The following is an 18,401-nucleotide window of genomic DNA, read 5'->3' as shown; positions in this document are numbered from 1 at the left end:
ATGACTTCCTTCTCCCCTGGAGCCTGATTTGTGAAACTGTCATTACTCTTCCTATTAAGTCTCTACTGGACTTTTTCTTTCCTTAAGCCATTTAAAAAGTTCCAGCTAGCAATAAGGAATGAATACAAAGGCCTAAATTAATGCAATTCACCAATACTCCAATGAGAGAGAACAAGCTATGAACATATCACCTTTGCCCTGATGTTTTGTAAACTCTTAAATCCCTTGATCCATTTTTGCTTAAACTTTTAGCTTGCAGTTTCTAATAGCCTTCTTGAGAGCTCAAGAGTGTAGTGTGTAGTCAGACGTTTTGTATATGATTTCTATATTGCATATATATGTAAGCTTTAGATCCACCTAAAATTTCTAATAGTTGAAGGAGTACTAGCACAGGAGTCAGAGGAACCTGGGTTCAAATCCCATTTCTGCCGCTTACCTGTGAATGTAGGTGAGTCACTTCACCTTTATAGACCTTGGCTAAGTTGCTTGAGTTCTCTGGACCTTAGTTTTCACTTGTGTAAAATAAGAGGGTTGGACCAGGTGGGTTCTACGGGCCTTTTTAGTTCTAGATCAACAAACCTCACAACAGGAAGGACCGTGTGGCTTTGATCTTTCTCTTTTTCTATTACTTCAGAAGAAGCAACCTGAACTGGATTCATTTACTCATTAGATTTCCATTTGATGTGACAGTCATGGAATTTTAGATGTGGAAGAAGCCTTGAATACCACTTAGTCTACTCATTTCATATGATAGATGAGGAAGCTGAAGCCCAGAAGGGAAGGCACTTGCTTTAAGTCATACATCCTATAAGAGGTGAAATTAGAGCAAGAGCTCTGACTCCTAATCCATTGCTCTTTCTGCCATAGAGACAGAGGTGGCTCAGGGGATAGAACACTGGGCCTGGAATCAGGAAGTCCTTGAGTTCATATCTGGCCTCAGACACTTACTAGCTGTGTGTGTGACCCTAGGAAGGTCACTTAACTCCTGACTGCCTTAGTTTCCTCAGCTGTAAAATGGAGATACTAGTAGCACCTACCTTACAAGATTGTTATAAGGATTAAATGAACTAATGTTTATGAAGGACTTAGCACAATGCCTGACTTGTAGTAGGTGGTCAGTAAATGCTTCTTTCAGACCTGGTACATGATAACACTGGCAAGGAAAGCTGCCAGATCAGGGTCAAAAGCCAGGGTTGAGGTCATACGGGTTAGAAAGAACATGGTAGGTTGTCTCCAGACATCAGAGATACAAATACAACGAATATAACAATCTCATTTTCTAAGATCCCTTTCAGTCAGGGTTGCTTCCCATGGAGCAAATCATCATGAGTGCTTTGGAGACTTCCTTCACATCCCAGTCCTGGGTCACTCTTTTCAAGGGTTTAAAGAGACATCATAGGCCTGGGGAAGTCTGGGGACAATGATCCTGCAGTTCAGTCCCTTCATCTTCGTTGGTCCAAGAATCCTCCAAATCAGGAACAATGATAGGTTCTCTGGGAGTAGTTAGGAGACATTCCTAGAACCTGGATCGTACCCTGAGTCTATGGCTTTGTTATTGTCTAATTAGACCTCATAGACTAGGGTCACTCAACCAAGAATTTTGTCTCTGGCCCTAATTGTGTGAGAATTTGAATTCTGATCAGGAGTAAGTAAAGGGCAGAACATCAAATCCAGTAAACATTTATTAAGCACCTACTATATGCCTACTATGTACTAAATGCAGTGGGGATATGACTAATAAAAAGAAAGACAGTCCCAGCCTCCAGGGGGCATTCTAATGGGGGAGAGGGGAGACAACATATAAAAGGCAGCAGGAAAAGTGGAGAAGGGAAGACCAAGATTACCAGGTGGGGGAGCATCTTCTTCTGTGAGTTAAAACCTGGAAGAGCAGCAGATACAGAGTGGTTGTTGTTAATTCCTTTTAGGGTTTTTTCTTATTAGATATGACCTATTGTTCAGACTTTCTGGTGCCGTGGTTAGAAAGCTAGGCTTGGAATCAGTAAGGCTCATCGTCCTGAGTTCACATCTGTCTAGATGTGGGCAAGTCACTTGACCCTGCTTGCCTCTGTTTCCTCATATGTAAAATTAGAGAAGGAAAGGACAAATCACTCCAGTGCCAAGAACAAATGGAATTAGGAAGAGTACTGAAAAGACTGAGCAACATAAAGGAAGGCATTGGGAGGAATCGGGAGGATACATCCTCCAGAGGAGGAGGCTGAGAAAGATAGTATCAGTCAAATGAGTTAGCAGCCTTGTTGAGATTAGAGGTGATGAGCCTGACCTGGGAGGGACATCTTGTTCTCATTTGTCCTAAATTGTCATTTTGCAGATGAGGAAACTGAGTCCCATAAAGGGTTTATCAGTAACAAGTAACAGAATCCAGTTTTAATCCAGGTCCGGACTATAGATCTAGTGTTCTTCCCATCAGAGTGATGGGTCTTATTTTTATGCTCAAATCTCTTTGCTTATGGAGTCGAAACCAGACAGAGCAGCAGATGCAGAGTGGAGTGATCATATTTGAAATGTGTGTTTTACTCCTTTAGGAATTAATTATTCCCTGAAAAAACTTTGCCATGTAAGTTGTGGTTCCTAATAGAAAATCTGTTGAAAAGTAATTTAGTCTTCTGTTGTTTTTAAAAGGATAATTATTGTTGTTCGGTGGTAAGAGGTCATTTTCTTCTGTAATGGTGTGTGATTAAATTACTGTGGAAAAAGTACAGTATAAATGGTCCTTACTTGTTCTTTGCGCCTGATGAGAAACAACAAAAAATCAAGACACCTTTGCCAATTCCAGGACTGTTTTTAGCAGTCAGGAAAACTAATTACTCATAAGAATATTTGATTAGCACTTATTCTTTCTTTTTGTTTCCCCTTTTAATTACAACTTAATGGTAATTTCCTTTCTAGTTTAAGGGTTAGGGTTTTTTTTGAGTGAGGAATAGGGGCATGTCATTACATTTGATAAGCATGAGTCCATTTGGCAAGTGATTTGTGGTGAACCAAAGAAATTTTCCATTTGCGTTATAAAATGTAAGTTAATATATGTGTAGCTGAAGTACTGGATTTGGAATTAGGAAGACCTATATTCAAATCCTATTTTTACTAGTTGTGTGACACTCACCTGAAGTCTTCTAAGCCCCCAGTCCTCATCTGCAGAATGGAATCATCATCATCATCATCATCATCATCATCATCATCATCATCATCACGGCTAGAATTTATATAGTTCTTTAAAGTTTGCAAAGTGTTGCTAGATCCTCAAAATGACCCAGGAAGGTGGGTGCTGTTATTATCTCCATTTTACAGATCAGGAAGCTGAGGCTGAGGGAAGTTAAGTGACTTGCCTGTGATCACATAACTAATAAGTTTCTGAGGCTGTATTTGAACTCAGGTCATCCAATTTTCTATCCATTGTACCACCTCATTATCTTTAATAACATCTTAAATATCTCTCCCTCACAAGGATGTTGAGGCTGAAACGAAAGAATCTACATGAATCACTGTAAAGTGGAAAGCACTCTCTAAATGACACTTATTACCAGAAGTTGGTGATCCAATTTCTGAATTTGCATGTCTTTAAGATGGAGTTGGCCTGATAATCTGCACTCTGATTTTGTGCCTTCTCTTTTACAAGTTTGGAGAAACTCACCAAAATTTTGTTTGCTTAATTTGAATCTCATTAGAATTTCTTTTACCCTTCATTTTGTGAAAGTTAGCCATGGAACCTGAAAGGGACAATAAAGATCTCCTAGTACTAACTTGTCATTTTGCAGATGAAGAAACTGAGTTCCATAAAGGGTATGTCAGTAACAAGTAACAGAATCCGGTTTTAATCCAGATCTGGACTATAGATCTAGTGTTCGTCACGTCAGAGTGATGGGGCTTATTTTTATGCTCAAATCTCCTTGCTTATAATTTTGTTAAGTTTGATTTTTTCTGTAGAAAGTGATTGAATTTTTCCATGTTTAACTATAGCTCCACGTTAAAATAATTTAAAAAATAATAATTATAAGAGCTAACAGTTATATAGAGTGTCTTATATTTTAGTAAGTGTCCCAGGCAGGTATGGTTAACCCCTTTTTAAAAATTAAGAACCTGAGGCAGAGAAAGATGAAATGATTTGCCCAGAATCATTCAGTTAGTAAGTGACAAAGCTAGAATTCACATTTGTGTTGTCTGACTTCACATCCAGGGCTCTTTCCACTATGCCATGTCTTCAGTGTGATACCTGAAACGTTTATCTTGAATGCAATGAATTTGGCATGTAAGGACTTACCTTTGAACTTGGACCTTGTTACTTGGACCAGTTACTTACTGTAACTCTGAGTAAGTCGCGTAATATTGCTATCCCTTAGCTTCTTCAGACTTAAAATGAGTGGTGTAGATTAGTTACGTCTGGGATATGTTGAAGTTCTTAAATCTATCACCCAATATCTTATAATGCTAAGTTATTTAGTTCTAAGATTTGTATATAGTTAAGAGTGCTGTATGTAGTCTCTCTAAAGCTCTTCCTCTATGTAATCCTTAGCCAAAAGAGGGAGTCTTAAATGCCAGATCATAGATTGAGAAGGCAGAATGCAGAGCTCTTCCCTGGGGCCAGAAAATCAGATGCTGCTGCTCTGAGATCCAGGCTGGATTTGCAAAATAATTTTAGGAAAGAAGATAGAACTCCAAAAGACTTGATATGCTCATAGAAAAAAAAATACAAACTCTCCTTGGATCATCCAAGCAACTGTGGCAGAGTTGGTCACAGCTACTTCTCAGAAAGTCCCCTCCTCATTTTCCATGCACAACCCTTGTGATGTTTGCTCATTTGCTGTGTCTTCTTCCATTTGGTTACTTCTTTTCCTCTGAAACACATTACTCATTGCCTGTGAATTTTTCTACTTTCTTTTCCTTTCCCCCTTCTCCTCCATCTCTCCCTCTGTCTTTCTATCTCTCCCTCTCCCTCTCTCTCTCCTTCTCACTCTTTTTCACCTTTTCCCTCTCCATCTCTCCCTCTCCCTCTGCCTCTCTCTCTTCCTTTCTTTCACCCTATTCTTCTCCTTCTCTTCCTGTCCCTCTCTCTCTGCCTCTCTCTCCCTTTTCCTCTCTTTCATCCTCTTTTTCTCCTCCATTTCTCCATCTCCCTCTCTCCCTCTCTCTTTCCATTTCTCCCTTTCCATCTCTCCTCTTCTTCTCTTTATCCCTCTCCCCTTCCATCTCTTCCTCTTTCCCTCTCCCCTTCCATCTCTTCCTCTTTCCCTCTCTCTTTCCCTCTCTGCCTCTCCCTCTATCTCTTCCTCCTTCTTTCCCTCTCTTCTCTCCATCCCTTTCTTCTTCCTCTGTCCCTCTCTCTCTCCCTCTCTGCCTCCCTCTTTCTATCTCTTTCTCCCTCTCCTCCATCTCTTCCTCCGTCTCTCTCTCTTCTGTCCATCTCTTCCTCTCTCCATCTCTCTCCTCCTTCCCCTCTCTCATTCCCTTCTCTCTCTCCTTTCCCCTTCCCCTTTCTTGTGTTCTTTCTGAGGTCTCATCTTCCTCTTAAGGAAAAGGAAACATTGCTCATTTTCTTCAATTCTCACAGTGTTCCAAACTGCACACTTGACTGCAAGTTCTTCTGCAAGTCTGCATGAATTTTGCTGTATATCAGCTTAAAATGTCAGCTTCTGCTTAGCTTTCAGGCTGCTGATCAATCTGAGGTTTGTCTTCCTCTCCCTTCATGCACACTGGCTTGATTCAGTATCATTGGATAGATCCCTCTTTACTCTTAAAGTTTAGTAATGAGACACTGATCATTTCATCGCGGTACCAGTAATCAATAAAATAATGCAATATCTATTTTTGGTAATTTCTTTGAAACTTAGTGCTAGTCATTATCCAGAAGCCAGCTTTTCACATTTTAGAGAAAATTCAGGGCAACACTAGTCTTGGCAAAGAAACTGGAAAGAAAGCTTAACCTAAAATATACACCAAGATACTATCAAGGATTTGTAGAAAAATGATTTTCTGTGGTGTAGCTCATGGCTGCTAATACTTCATAAGGATGTATTTGGGAGGAATGTGGAGCCTGGCAGCCTTTGGGAGTTTGTAGAAGCAGGATCTGCTGTAATTTGTAATCAATCTGATGGAAGAAAATAGTGTCATCATAGTGTTTTTATATTGTTGTTAATTACTAAATGATCAGTCTAGTGCCTACCAGTAGGCACCATCCTTTTTGGGGGGGGAGGAGGCCTACTTTTCCTTTCATTAAAGTCTTGTGATCTACTTGGGGAAATGAGGAAGAAATGCTGACAGTTCTCACAATTAAATCCCTGAATTGGGTGGATGCAGGGGGAGTCTGATAACAAAATCTATGGTTGGGAGAGGGTAGAGTTGAGGCTGAAGGTTGACAGGTAAGACTGGGAGTGAAATGAGGCATCCTTCTAGCAAACCATGGTAGGCAGTGAGGTAGGGGAGAACAAGCAAAGTTAGTGAAGGAGGAGAAAATAGTAATGGCAATACCAAGCTAGAGAGCTGCCTAGGTTAAGGTCTACCAGAATCACATATATTTTACAGGTGAAGAAACTGGGGCCCAGAGAAGGGACATGACTTCCTAAGGTTATATAGCTATAGCTAGTAAGTGGGACCAGAATTCAGCTCTTTTGATTCCAAGGCCAAAGCTCTTTGTACATTAACTCCTCCAGTCCATTGGTTGGGAATCCCTGGATTAACGTATATGTATTGAATGCATACGTGAAAAAAAAATCCCAGTCAAATATTTAGAAGACTGGCTGCGTACAAATCTTATATAACAATATGTTTTCTTAGCCAGGGAACTTGTTATTCTGAAATGTTCTTTAGCAAAAGGTTTTTCAAGGTTATCTTTTATGGGAACAGATAAACTTCATTTCTCATTCAGGTAGTTATTTAAAAAATCTAATTTTGGCATTAACCTAATAGCTTTTACATTCCAGAAGAATGTACTTTCTCTTCTCCTTCATGAACTAACTCAATTCCCATCTTCACTGACTGCCTATACTACGGACACACTAGCGCTTAGTCACCTGGGATTTTGAATTGTTCATGTTTTGTTTCATTAGTTTCCTCCCCCTGATGATATTACATATTCCTCCCAAGCTGGGCCTGGCACAGTCTTCTTTTGTATTCCATGAGCATGTAACCTAGGACTAGGTGCACAGTTGATATGCAGATGCTTGTGGAACTGAATGTGTGCTAGGGTTGTTTAAAATAATCTTTCATTTGAGAAAACTGTCCAAGCACCTAGATTTGTGTGTCTATCATGTCGCAGTAGTTTTTTATATCAGGGACTATCTACCACCCTCTCAAGAGAGCTTCTCTTCCATAATTTCCAATAATATAAAATTACTTTTAGACCCAGTAGGTAGAATAGGAAACTATGAAAAGCTATTGTCAACATCCCATCCAAAGCCTGTTCAGGGAGCAAAGCTTGAATTTTAGTGCTGTGATGCTGACCTCTAGAGGAGAAAAGTTAATTTTCTGTAATTTGTTTTACTGTAAGCTATTCTATCAGACAATGAAGATTGGAATTGTCTTCCAAGTCTACAGTGTATCTGGAAGAAGTTCAAAGACCTTTTCTAATACATTACCATGGTTAGGGAATAAAGCCTTTTTGAAGGCGGTGGTCATTAATCAACATTCTGGTGTATTCACAGTATCAATAACAGACTTATAGAACAATTTCCAGTGACAAATCATTTTAATAGAGTTTTAAAAATTGTTATCTTTTGTTTTTAGGTTGCCTAGATTTCTTCCTGTATCTCTTATAAATAATCTTATATAGTCTGTACATTTGATCTGTTGGGGACCTCTGGCCTATTATGTACCAAATGCGTAACTCAACAAAAACAAAAATTGGCAAAGTATTTTGAAAGGCATACCCAAAGGCTAACCACATCCTCTGTAGTGGGGATTTTCCCCCTTAACACCAGAACCATGAATCTCTCAAATATTTTTTAGCTGAAGAAGATAACTTCCTATGACTCTATTAATGAAATCATAGATACGTAAGTCGGGAAAGATAGGTTCAAATCCCACCCCCAACAATTGCTAGCTGTATGATCATGGATGAGCCACTTGGTACAGTCTCAATTTTCTTATCTGTAAAATAGGGTAACAAAACCTGTAGTACCTTCAAGCATTGTTGTGGGGATCAGATGAGATAAAGTATATAAATAATATTGTAAACCTTAAAATGATTTAATAAATTCTAGCCATTATTGCTGTTATTAACACCACCATCACAGAATAGTTGGGTTTTTTTTTTTAAAGACATTTGGGGTTAAGTGACTTGCCCAGGGTCACACAGCTAGTAAGTGTCAAGTGTTTGGTCTGAGACTCCTGACTTTAGGGCCGGTGCTCTATCCACTGTGCCACCTAGCTGCCCCATCACAGAATAGTTGGAAGTGACCTCATTTGCCATATAGTAACAGGCATAACCAAAAAGAGATTTCTGCTACAGCGTACCCCAGTGGTCCTTCATCCTTTGCTTGAGATCTTAATAAAGGAGAGCCCAGTAGCTCCTGAAATACCCTATTCCTTTTAGAGACAGATATAATTATTTTTAAAGTTTTTTTTATTCTTTTTCTTCAGTCCCAAATTCTCTTCTCCCTTCTCCCCTCCAACCAATGAGAAGGCAAGAAAAACAAAACCTATTATAAATATGTATAGTTGTGCAAAACAAATTTCCATATTAGCTACAGATAGTTTTTATTGTTAAGAATTTTTTCTTCGATTAAACTTAAATTACATCTCTGCAGCTTCTGTTTATTGTTTGGTTCTCCATCCCCCCCCCCCCACCTTACCCCAGAGCCAAATGGAACAGAATACAACATATCTCCCATATGGGTGAAGATGGATGGCTCTCTTATCCCCTTTAGCCTTCACTTCTCCAAACTAAGCGTCTCCACTTCCTTCACTCAGTCCCTTCACCATTTTGGTTGATCACTTCTGTCTGCTTTCCAGAGAATTTATCATTATACTTCTTAAAATATGATGTTCAGAGGTGAGCAGAATACTTCAGATTTTGTCCGACGAGAATAGAGTACAGAGGACTGTCACCTCCTTATTTCTGGAAGCTATACCACTCTTAATGAAGTGCGGCATCGTTTTAGCTTTTGCAGAAGCCACACTACACTGTTGAATCACATTGAGATTACAGTTTGCTAAATCTTCCCGATTTAGACCTCACAACCCTGCCCCACTTTTCAGACCAGCTCTGCTGACTAACTATGGTTTTCTCATCTCATATATGGGAAGCCAATTTTCTGAATCCAAGTGTAAGACTTTATATCTTCATTAAATTTTATCTTATAAGATTTATCCTAATACTCTAACCTTTCTTCTTGGGTCCTAATTCTTTCCTCCAGTGTGTTAGCTTTCCCTGCCAGCTTTTTGTTATCTGCAGATTTGCTGATCATATCATCCCTTGAACCATTAACAAGTGCTCCCGAGTCTTGGCATTCAACCAGTTCTTCATCCGTCTTTGTATATTGTCATCTAAGCCATATCTCTCCATTTTCTCCACAAAAATTGTGTGAAATACTTTATCAACGCGTTTCCCTCATCTACTAGTTTAGTAATCCTGTCCAGAAAAATGATGCAAAGCTGTGAGGTATAGTTAATACACAGAATAGCAAGATTGGAGTTTTTCTTTTTCAGTTCCAAATTCTCTACCTTTCTCCACTCCTCCCCCACTCATTGAAAAGGCAAGAAATATGGTACCCATCATGTGTATGAAGTCATGCAAAACATTTTCACATTAACCGTGTTGTGAGAAAAGTAAACTGGAAAAAAATATGCTTCAGTTTGTACTCAGAGTTCATCAGTTCTCTCTCTCTGGAGGTAGATAACGTTTTCCATCATACATCCTTCATAATTGTCTTGAATCATCATCTTGTTCAGAGTAGCTAAGTCTTGCACAGTTGATCATCATACAGTATTGCTTGTTACTGTGTGTAGTGTTCTCCTGGTTCTGCTCACTTCACTTTGCATCAGTTCATGTAAGTCCAGGTTTTTCTGAAAGTATCCTGCTCATCATTTCTTATAGAGTAATAGTATTCCATCACAATCATATACCACAACTCACTCAGCCTTTCCCCAGTTGATGGACATTCCCTCAGTTTTAAATTCTTTGCCATCACAAAAAGAGTTGCTAAAATATTTTTGTACATACAGATCTTTTTCCATTTTCTTTGATTTCTTTGAGATATGGACTTAGTGATGATTTTGCTGAGTCAGCAGTTATTTATGATGGGAATAGTTCCAAATTGTTCTTCCAGAATGGTTGGAATGGTCCCCAAATTGCATTAGTGTACGTATTTTTCCATATCCCTTCTGGTGTTTGCAATTTTCTCTTTCTATCATGTTAGCCTGTTTGCTGCTGTTGGGTGTACCCTCAGAGTTGTTTTAATGTGCATTTCTCTAATTATTAGTGATTTGGTGCATTTTTATATACCTCATGGCTTTGCATCATTTCTTCTTCTGAAAACTGGTTGTTAATTTACTTTTGCCATATATCAATTGTAGAATGACTTTTGTTTTTATCAGTTTGTCTTAGTTTCCTATATATTTGAGAAATGAGACTTTTATTAGAGAAACTTGCTGTAAATTTTTCCATTTCTGCTTTCCTTCTAATTTTGACTGCATTGCTTTTGTGTGTGTGCATGTGTGTGCAAGCAAAAACTTATTAATTCAATGTAATCAAAATTATCCATTTTGCCTCCTGTGATCCTCTCTGTCTTTTGTTTGGTCGTGAACTCTTTCTTTATCCATCGATCTGACAGGTAATTTTTTTCCCCATGCTCTCCTAATTGACTTACATCTTCCTTTATGTCTAAATAATGTACCCATTTGAGCTTATCTTGATATAGTGTGAGGTGTTAGTCTCTGCCTACTTTCTGTCAGACTGCTTTCCAGTTTTGCCAGCCGTTTTTTGTTGAACAATGAGTTCTTACCTCAATAACTTGGCTTTTTGGGTTTATTGAACACTAGATTACTGTGGTCATTTATTTCTATATATTGAATACCTAATCTATTCCATTGATCAACCACTCTATTCTTTAACCTCTGCCAGATTGTTTTGATGATTGCTGCTTTTTAGTATAGTTAGAGATCTTGTATTATTAGGCTGCTTTCCTTCACTTTTTTATTCATTAATTCTTTTTATATTTTTGACCTTTTGTTCTTCTAAATGAATTTTGTCATTATTTTTTCTAGCTCTATATAATAATTCTTTAGTAGTTTCATTGATATGGCACTGAATAAGTAAATTAATTTAGGTAGTAATGTCATTTTTATTATGTTGGCTGAGTGTACCCATGAACAATTAACATTTCTTCAGTTTTTAGATTTGTTTATATTTGCATGAAAAGTATTTTGTGCTTGTTTTCCTATAGCTCTTGTGTATTTCTTGTCGGGTAGACTCCCATGTATTTTATGCAGTTATTTCAAATGGAATTTCTCTATCTCATTTTGCTGGTAATATACAGAAATGCTGATGATCTGTATGGGTTTATTTTATATCCTTCAACTGCTAACGTTGCTCATTGTTTTGACTGATTCAGGTTCTCAAATCCTATTGAATCATCTGCAATAAGTATTAATTTTGTTTCCTTGTTGGTTATTCTTAGTCCTTCAGTCTCTTTTTCTTCTTATTGCTATCACTAGCATTTTTAGAATAAAATTGAATAATAATGGTGATAATGGACATCTTTGTTTCATCCCTGATCTTACTGAGAAGACTTTGATTTTATCCCCATTACAGATAATGTTTCCTTTTGGTTTTAGATAGATACTACTTATCATTTTAATAAAAGCTCCATTTATTCCTATTCTTTCTAATATGTTTAATAAGAATGGGTGCTGTATTTTGTCAAAATTTTCTGCATCTATTGATATAATCATATTTTTGTTGTTTTTATTATTGATATGATCAGTTATGCTTGTAGTTTTCCTAATATTGACTCAGCCCTGCATTCCTGATATAAATCCCACCAGGTCACAGTGTCATTACTGTGTTAGAATTGTAATTTTTTGTATCAATATTCATTAGGGAAATTAGTCAATAGTTTTCTTTCTCTGTTTTTACTGTCCCTGGTTTAGGTATCAAAACCGTATTTGTGTCCTAGAAGGAATTTGGTGTAACTCCACCTATTTTTTTCAAATAGTTTATATAGTATTGGAATTAATTCTTTTTTAATGCTTAGGACAGTTTCCTTGTAAATCCATCTGGTCCAGGGTTTTTTTCCTTAGGGAGCTCATTTATGGCTTGTGCATTTCTTTTTCTAAGATAGAGTTATTTAAGTATTCTATTTTCTTTTCTGTTAATCTGGGCAATTGATATTTTTGTAAATATTTATCCATTTTATTTAGATTGTCAGTTTTGGGGGCACATAGTTGGGCAAAATAGCTCCTTATAATTGCATTAATTTCATCTTCATTATGCATTAACTGTTTCAATTTTGATTCTTGTAATTTGGTTTTCTGCTTTCTTTGTTAAAAATCAAATTAACCAATGGTTTATTTATTTTATGTTTTTTCTTCATAAAACCAGCTCCTAATTTTATTTATTAATTCATTGACTCTTTTACTTTCAATTTTATTAATCTTTCCTTTGTTTTTCAGAATTTCTAGTTTGGTATTTAACTGGAATTTTTAATTTGTTCTTTTTCTAGTTTTTTTTTTAAGGTACATGTTCACTTCATTTATTTGCTTTCTGTCTTTTATTGATGTGTTTACAGATATATATTTTCAAGACTGGAATTTTAAAAGATCTCACACTGAAATAATGGGTTAAACTTAATAAGATGAAGCATAATAGAAATAAATGTAAAATCTACCACTTGAGTTCAAAAGCTGAAGTTCACCATTACAGACTAGGGTAGAGATGGATAGGAGCCACAAGTCAAGGTTGTGACATGGCAGGCAATAAAATCACTTAGATTGTAGGCTGAATTTAGCCAAGTCAAGCCAATAAGCTTTTATGAAGCGTTCACTATGTTCCAGGCACCATGGACTAATTAGCAGACATGTCGTTCATTTGTTTCAATCTGACCCTTTGTGACCCCATTTGGCATTTTCTTGACAAAGATACTGGAGTGGTTTGCCTTTTCCTTCTCTAGCTCATTTTACATGTGAGGAAACTGAGACAAACAGGGTGAAGTGACTTGCCCAGGGTCACACAGCTAGTAAGTGTCTGAGGCTGGATTTGAACTCAGGTCTTCCTGACTCCAGGACTGGTGCTCTTTCTACTGTGCCACCTACCTGGCCCTAATTTTAAAAAGCATAGTGTCCAAAGCATGGAAATTTTAATTCCATTTTTATTTGTTTTGGTTAGCTCACATGTAGAGTATTGTGACCAGCTTTAAGTGCCCTCATTTTAGAAAGGATAATGATGAACTGGAGGGTAACAAGAATAGAGAAGGATCTCAAATCTATACTGTATTAGTATTGATTTAAGGAGTTGGGGATATTTAGCCTAAGTAAGAGAAGAATCTAGACAGACATTAAATTGTTGTCCAGTATTTGAAGAAAAGTAGCCATGTAGAAGAGTAATTCGTCTTGTTTAACTTAGATCCAAAGGATTGAGTTTGGAGTAGTGGGTCTGGACAACAGCTGCCCCAAAGTGGAATGGATGTCCTCAGTAGCAAGGGAATGTCTCCCACGTCTGACTGGAGGTGCTTCATCATCAGAGGCTGCACAACCTCTTGTCAGGAACAGGGCAGGTCTCATGGCAGATTGGACAGTTCTATCCAAAGAAAGTCTTTTCTCACATCCCGAGAGTAAATATCAGTTCTCTGTTCTGTTATGCTAGTGCAAACTGTCGCCTCTGACATCAAAAGCATTATTTATCTCCCAGTGTGGGTGATATGTTTTGACTTGAGGGGGTCTCAAAGACTTTTCTGCCATCTCCAGCACCAACTAGAGCTGTTAATCCTAACTTAATCTTGCATATTTTATTTGCGTGCATCTGCCTCTAGCCTGACCCGGTTGTTATAATCTTTCCACCGTGTGTGTGTGTGTGTGTGTGTGTGTGAGAGAGAATTTCCCTTTCTGGGTCCCATTCGCTTCCTCCCTAGTTCGGTCTTCTACTTCATGAAGCCCCCAGGTGGTGATGGAGTTTGGCACTTTGGGACACCACCTTTTCAGCATTTGCAGCGTGGCTCCTGACAGCTTCTCAGTACAATCCGTCAGCCTCCCCAGAGCCCACGGCTGCCTGTGTGCCAGAGCCAGAAGGGTCGGTGTTGTCCTTTCAGTCATCTCACAGCCAGAAGCTTTGCTGAGTAGGGGATGGTGGGGACTCTATTGTTGGCTCACCTCAGTTGGCGCTTTATGAGCTATACTTTGAGGCAGTTATTTAATTTGGGGCAATTAATTATAGGTGTTCCTTGGTGCACAATCTTTGCCACATCTTGACTGAATTGTAAAGCAGAAGAATTCTAATGTGTTGAGGAAGTATTTCTGCATCCACCTGGACCCTGGGCTTGTCAGCAAGGGGACAAGGCCTTTTCACAAAGAGCTTGTCCTTTTGTGACCTTGCACGCTTCAAGCAGTTATCCTTTTCTTTTTTTAATCCTCAACTTCTGGAGGTGAGAAGTCATGTACTTGTTTCACTCTCATCTCTGTATACTCTGCTTACCCCTGAAGTGAAAGCTGCTCTCAATTCCACAGTAACAAAAGGAAACATTTTATGATTTCCATTTCTGATAAAGGACAATTCTATTTCTTTCACACACACACACACACACACACACACACACACACACACTCTTTGTGCAGCTAGGTGGCACAATGCATAAGCTCAGGAAGTCAGGAAGACCTGAGTTGAAATGTGGCCTCAGACACTTACAAGCTGTGTGTCTCTGGGCAAGTCACTTAACTTTTGTCTACCTCAGTTTCTTCAACTGTAAAATATGGATGATGATAATAGCACCTACCTCCCAAGGTAGTAGTGAGCTTGAAAGAAGATAGTTGTAAAGTGCTTTGCAAGCCTTAAAACACTGTATAAAACTTAGCCATCATCATCATTATTATCATTATCATTATCATCAATCTGTTGACCAGCACAGCCATTATTTATCAAGTAGGTTAAGGATCATAACAATATACTATAAAGTTATTGGCTCCTTATATATCTAGATTTCATAACCTGGAGTCTGTGGATAGATTACAGTGAATCTGAGAATTTGGATGGGAAAAAATTTACACCTTTATTTTCATTAACTTCAAAATGAAATTTAACATTTCCTTCAGTCATTTAAAAACATTATTCTGAGAATGGGTCCAGAGGCTTTATAAATTACCCGAAGGGTTTATGACCCAACAAAGGTTAGGAATTTCTGCTTTAGGTGAAAACTAGAAACACTCATCATAACTCTATGGTTCTCAAAACTTGTCTATTCTATAAGAGGACTTTTGCAATATTCACTCCCTCCAGTCAGTCCTCTACCTTAAAAATAAAAGGTAAGGAATTACAACATTGCTGATAAGGGAATATAGGACAGTAAGGGGTAGTAGCATCTGATCTCTTTCTAATCTAAAATACAATTGTGGTTTTATAAGGTTGTGCTAACTAGGATGAAGGAAAGGTAATGATGTAGAAAAGTAGGCTGAGAGTTATTGATAAGGGGTGGCCAGAACCTTCATCTCCAGCTGCCTTCAAGGTATCTTTCCCTGGATTGCTTACTGGCAGTGCAGACTCATGTTCAAAGTGAAGCTCTGTATCTTGCTGGAGAAACTTGTTCTTCTTTCTGACTTGACTGTTTCCCATAGTGGCACCATCCGTCATCCTCTTGCCTAGGTCAGGGGTAGGGAACCTGTGGCCTTGAGGCCACGCATGGCCCTCTAGATCCTCAAGTGTGGCCCTTTGACTGAATCCAAACTTCACAGAACAACTCCTTTTATTAAGAAGATTTGTTCTGTGAAGTTTGAATTTAAAGGACTGCACTTGAGGACCTAGAAGGCCACATATGGCCTCAAGGCCACAGGTTCCCCACCCCTGCTCTAGGCAAATGAGCTGTTGCTATAGTACTCTGATAGGGAAGTAGTCTGGCTGAGATTGATTTGAAAGGTTTTTCTTGCTGTTAAATTGTTTCAGTCTGTCCTACCCTTCAAGACGCCATTTGGGGTTTTCTTGGCAAAGATAACTGGAGTGGTTTGCCATTTCTTTCTCCACCTCGAAACTGAAGCAAACAGGGTTAAGTGACTTGCCAAGGGTCACACAGCTAGTAAGTATCTGAGGCCAGATTTGAACCAGGAAGACGAATGCTCCATCCACTGTGCCACCTAGGTGCCCTAACTTAGAACGTACTGAGCTTGAAAGAAAGAAAGTGCTAGAGAACTTGCTAGGCAAGAAAGTCCTGAAGCACTCCATTTTGTTATTTATGGCACTTTCAGGTTGTCTTGGCTTGGTCTAGTCTGTGGCAATACTAACTTTATAAATATCTCCATGCACGTTCTCTGCCTTTGTGCCTTAATAACCTTAAATGTTTCTTCAGACTCCACTGAGCTGAATTGAGACTTTATATTTAGCTCCAGTATGACTTCTCATGCTTTCATTTGTTTTTCTCTAAAAGTATTGTGCCTAATTTTAAGATTCTGATTTTATTTAAGAAGCTTTTTTAACATGAAAGATACTATTTCATTTTAAAATCAAAGGAGAAAGAGAAGATCTGACAGGTAGTTCAAGTTAATTCTTTATTACTTTGACAATTTAGGAGCTTTTGGATAAATAGTTATAGAGAAGAGGGGAAGAATATTGGACGTACTCAATACAGATACTGTCTCCTACAGTCACTCAACATTTATTAGGTACTTACTACATGCTATGCACTCTGCCAGGTGCTGGGCACAAGAAAAAATTAAACTCCCTACCCTTAAAAAACTTACTTTTTTTTAAGAGGAGAAAATGTATACAAAATAAATATAAGGTCATTTGGGTACTTCTGTTGTAGCTTTGGAGATGAGGAGCTATCAGCAACAATCTCTTCCTTAGCTTTTTGTTAACTAGAGAATCCAGATAAGTGCCCCCATTAAGTCTTCCTTGGCGGATAGAAATTTTCATCATATGAATTAGAGGTTAAAGATTAGATGACATATTAAAGCTTGATATTTAGAAAATTTCCTTTCAGTTTTTAGGCTTTTCCCCAAATCATTGTGTCATCCTGGGCAAGACTTTTATCATGTAACATGCTGCTAGAAACAACCCTAGACTTTGATGAAACATGGTACCCCCAGCATAATAACAGTTTATAAGAAGATGACAAAAAATGTGCCCCTTCCAATTTCTAGATAGATAGATAGGTAGAGATCCTCAGGAAAAGTTAATGTATCTGTATGTAAGGATTTTAATTATGAATTTTATTATTGCTATTTGGAATTTTAGCAAAAATATAGGAAAGATAATTAAAAATAGTAATAAATATAACAATTGTGTTTAACCCTTCTTTTCTTTTCTTTTTCAGGGTCTCAACATAATCTTCCATGTAGCTTTGGCACTCTTAAAGGTAAGTCTTTCTTTGAATTTTAAAACTGTATGGATTTTCTGCCTACCCATAAGACTAGAATGACCTAATATGAGTTTTATTTTCTAGAGCACAAGGTTAAAGAAAGAGTCCATTTGAAATATGGGTATTGTTGTTGTTGTTTTTCCTTTGGGATTATTGCTTTATTTGTGAATCAGTTGGAGGTGGGGGTGGGAAGTTAGGGAGGAATGTATGAAATCCTTGCAAATACATCATGAGGATAAATAAAGTGTTTCTTTTAATGGTGGTTGGACCTTGTGAGAAAACAATGAAATCTGTGCTGCTTCAAAACAATGCTAGTACTTTTAAGCTTTTTCTTGCTAAAATCAAGTCAGTAGAGATGACCTGAACATGTGTCATTAAATTACAGAGATGCTTCAAAAGTGTCCTGGATAGCAATGACCTACTGCAGTTCAATTTGAAGTAGTTTCTCTACTTATGGGAATAATTAGGAAATATATTAGAATTCAGTTATTATTACTTTTTGGAATTTCATAACAACAAATTCATACAGTACTAATGCTCTTACTTAAACAAGACATTTGCTATGAGATTGCAGGAAAGAGCCTCAGCAGTTTTTACCCTTCATCATTCTGTTACTGGAGTGGCAGCTATGGAGCCTTTGAGTCAAGGAGACTCGAATTTAGATCCTGTTTCACACATTTATGAACTCTGTGATTCTAGGCAAGTGACTAGATTTCCCTCCCCCTCAGTTTCCTCATCTGAAAAACAGGGATAATAATAGCACCTACCTCACAGGGTTGTTGGGAGAACCAAATGAGACAATGTGTGTAAAACGCTTTGCAGACCTTGAAGTGCTGTGTATTTGCTTGTCGATCATCATTCTCATTATCGTTGAAGGAGTTTTATTAAAAGACAAAG

The 18,401-nt window shown here is 37.9% G+C and overlaps 1 protein-coding gene across 4 annotated transcripts in view; it reads left to right on the top strand.

Annotated features, from left to right (window-relative positions):
- RABGAP1L (RAB GTPase activating protein 1 like) overlaps positions 1 to 18,401 on the top strand; it is a 681,088-nt gene that overhangs the window by 478,484 nt on the left and 184,203 nt on the right. For all 4 annotated transcript variants that reach the window (XM_020970529.2, XM_078156481.1, XM_020970531.2 and 1 more), the window contains exon 18: positions 17,460 to 17,501. In XM_020970529.2, the coding sequence (XP_020826188.1) occupies positions 17,460 to 17,501 (42 nt within the window). The remainder of the gene's footprint in view (positions 1 to 17,459; positions 17,502 to 18,401) is intronic.

The sequence above is a fragment of the Phascolarctos cinereus genome, unplaced genomic scaffold (genome assembly GCF_003287225.1).
Source record: "Phascolarctos cinereus isolate Bilbo 61053 unplaced genomic scaffold, phaCin_HiC Scaffold_5;HRSCAF=322, whole genome shotgun sequence".
In the NCBI taxonomy this organism is placed as follows: Eukaryota; Metazoa; Chordata; class Mammalia; order Diprotodontia; family Phascolarctidae; genus Phascolarctos; species Phascolarctos cinereus.
Note: the sequence above shows the minus strand (reverse complement) of the source record. Positions and strands in the feature narration are given on the sequence as shown.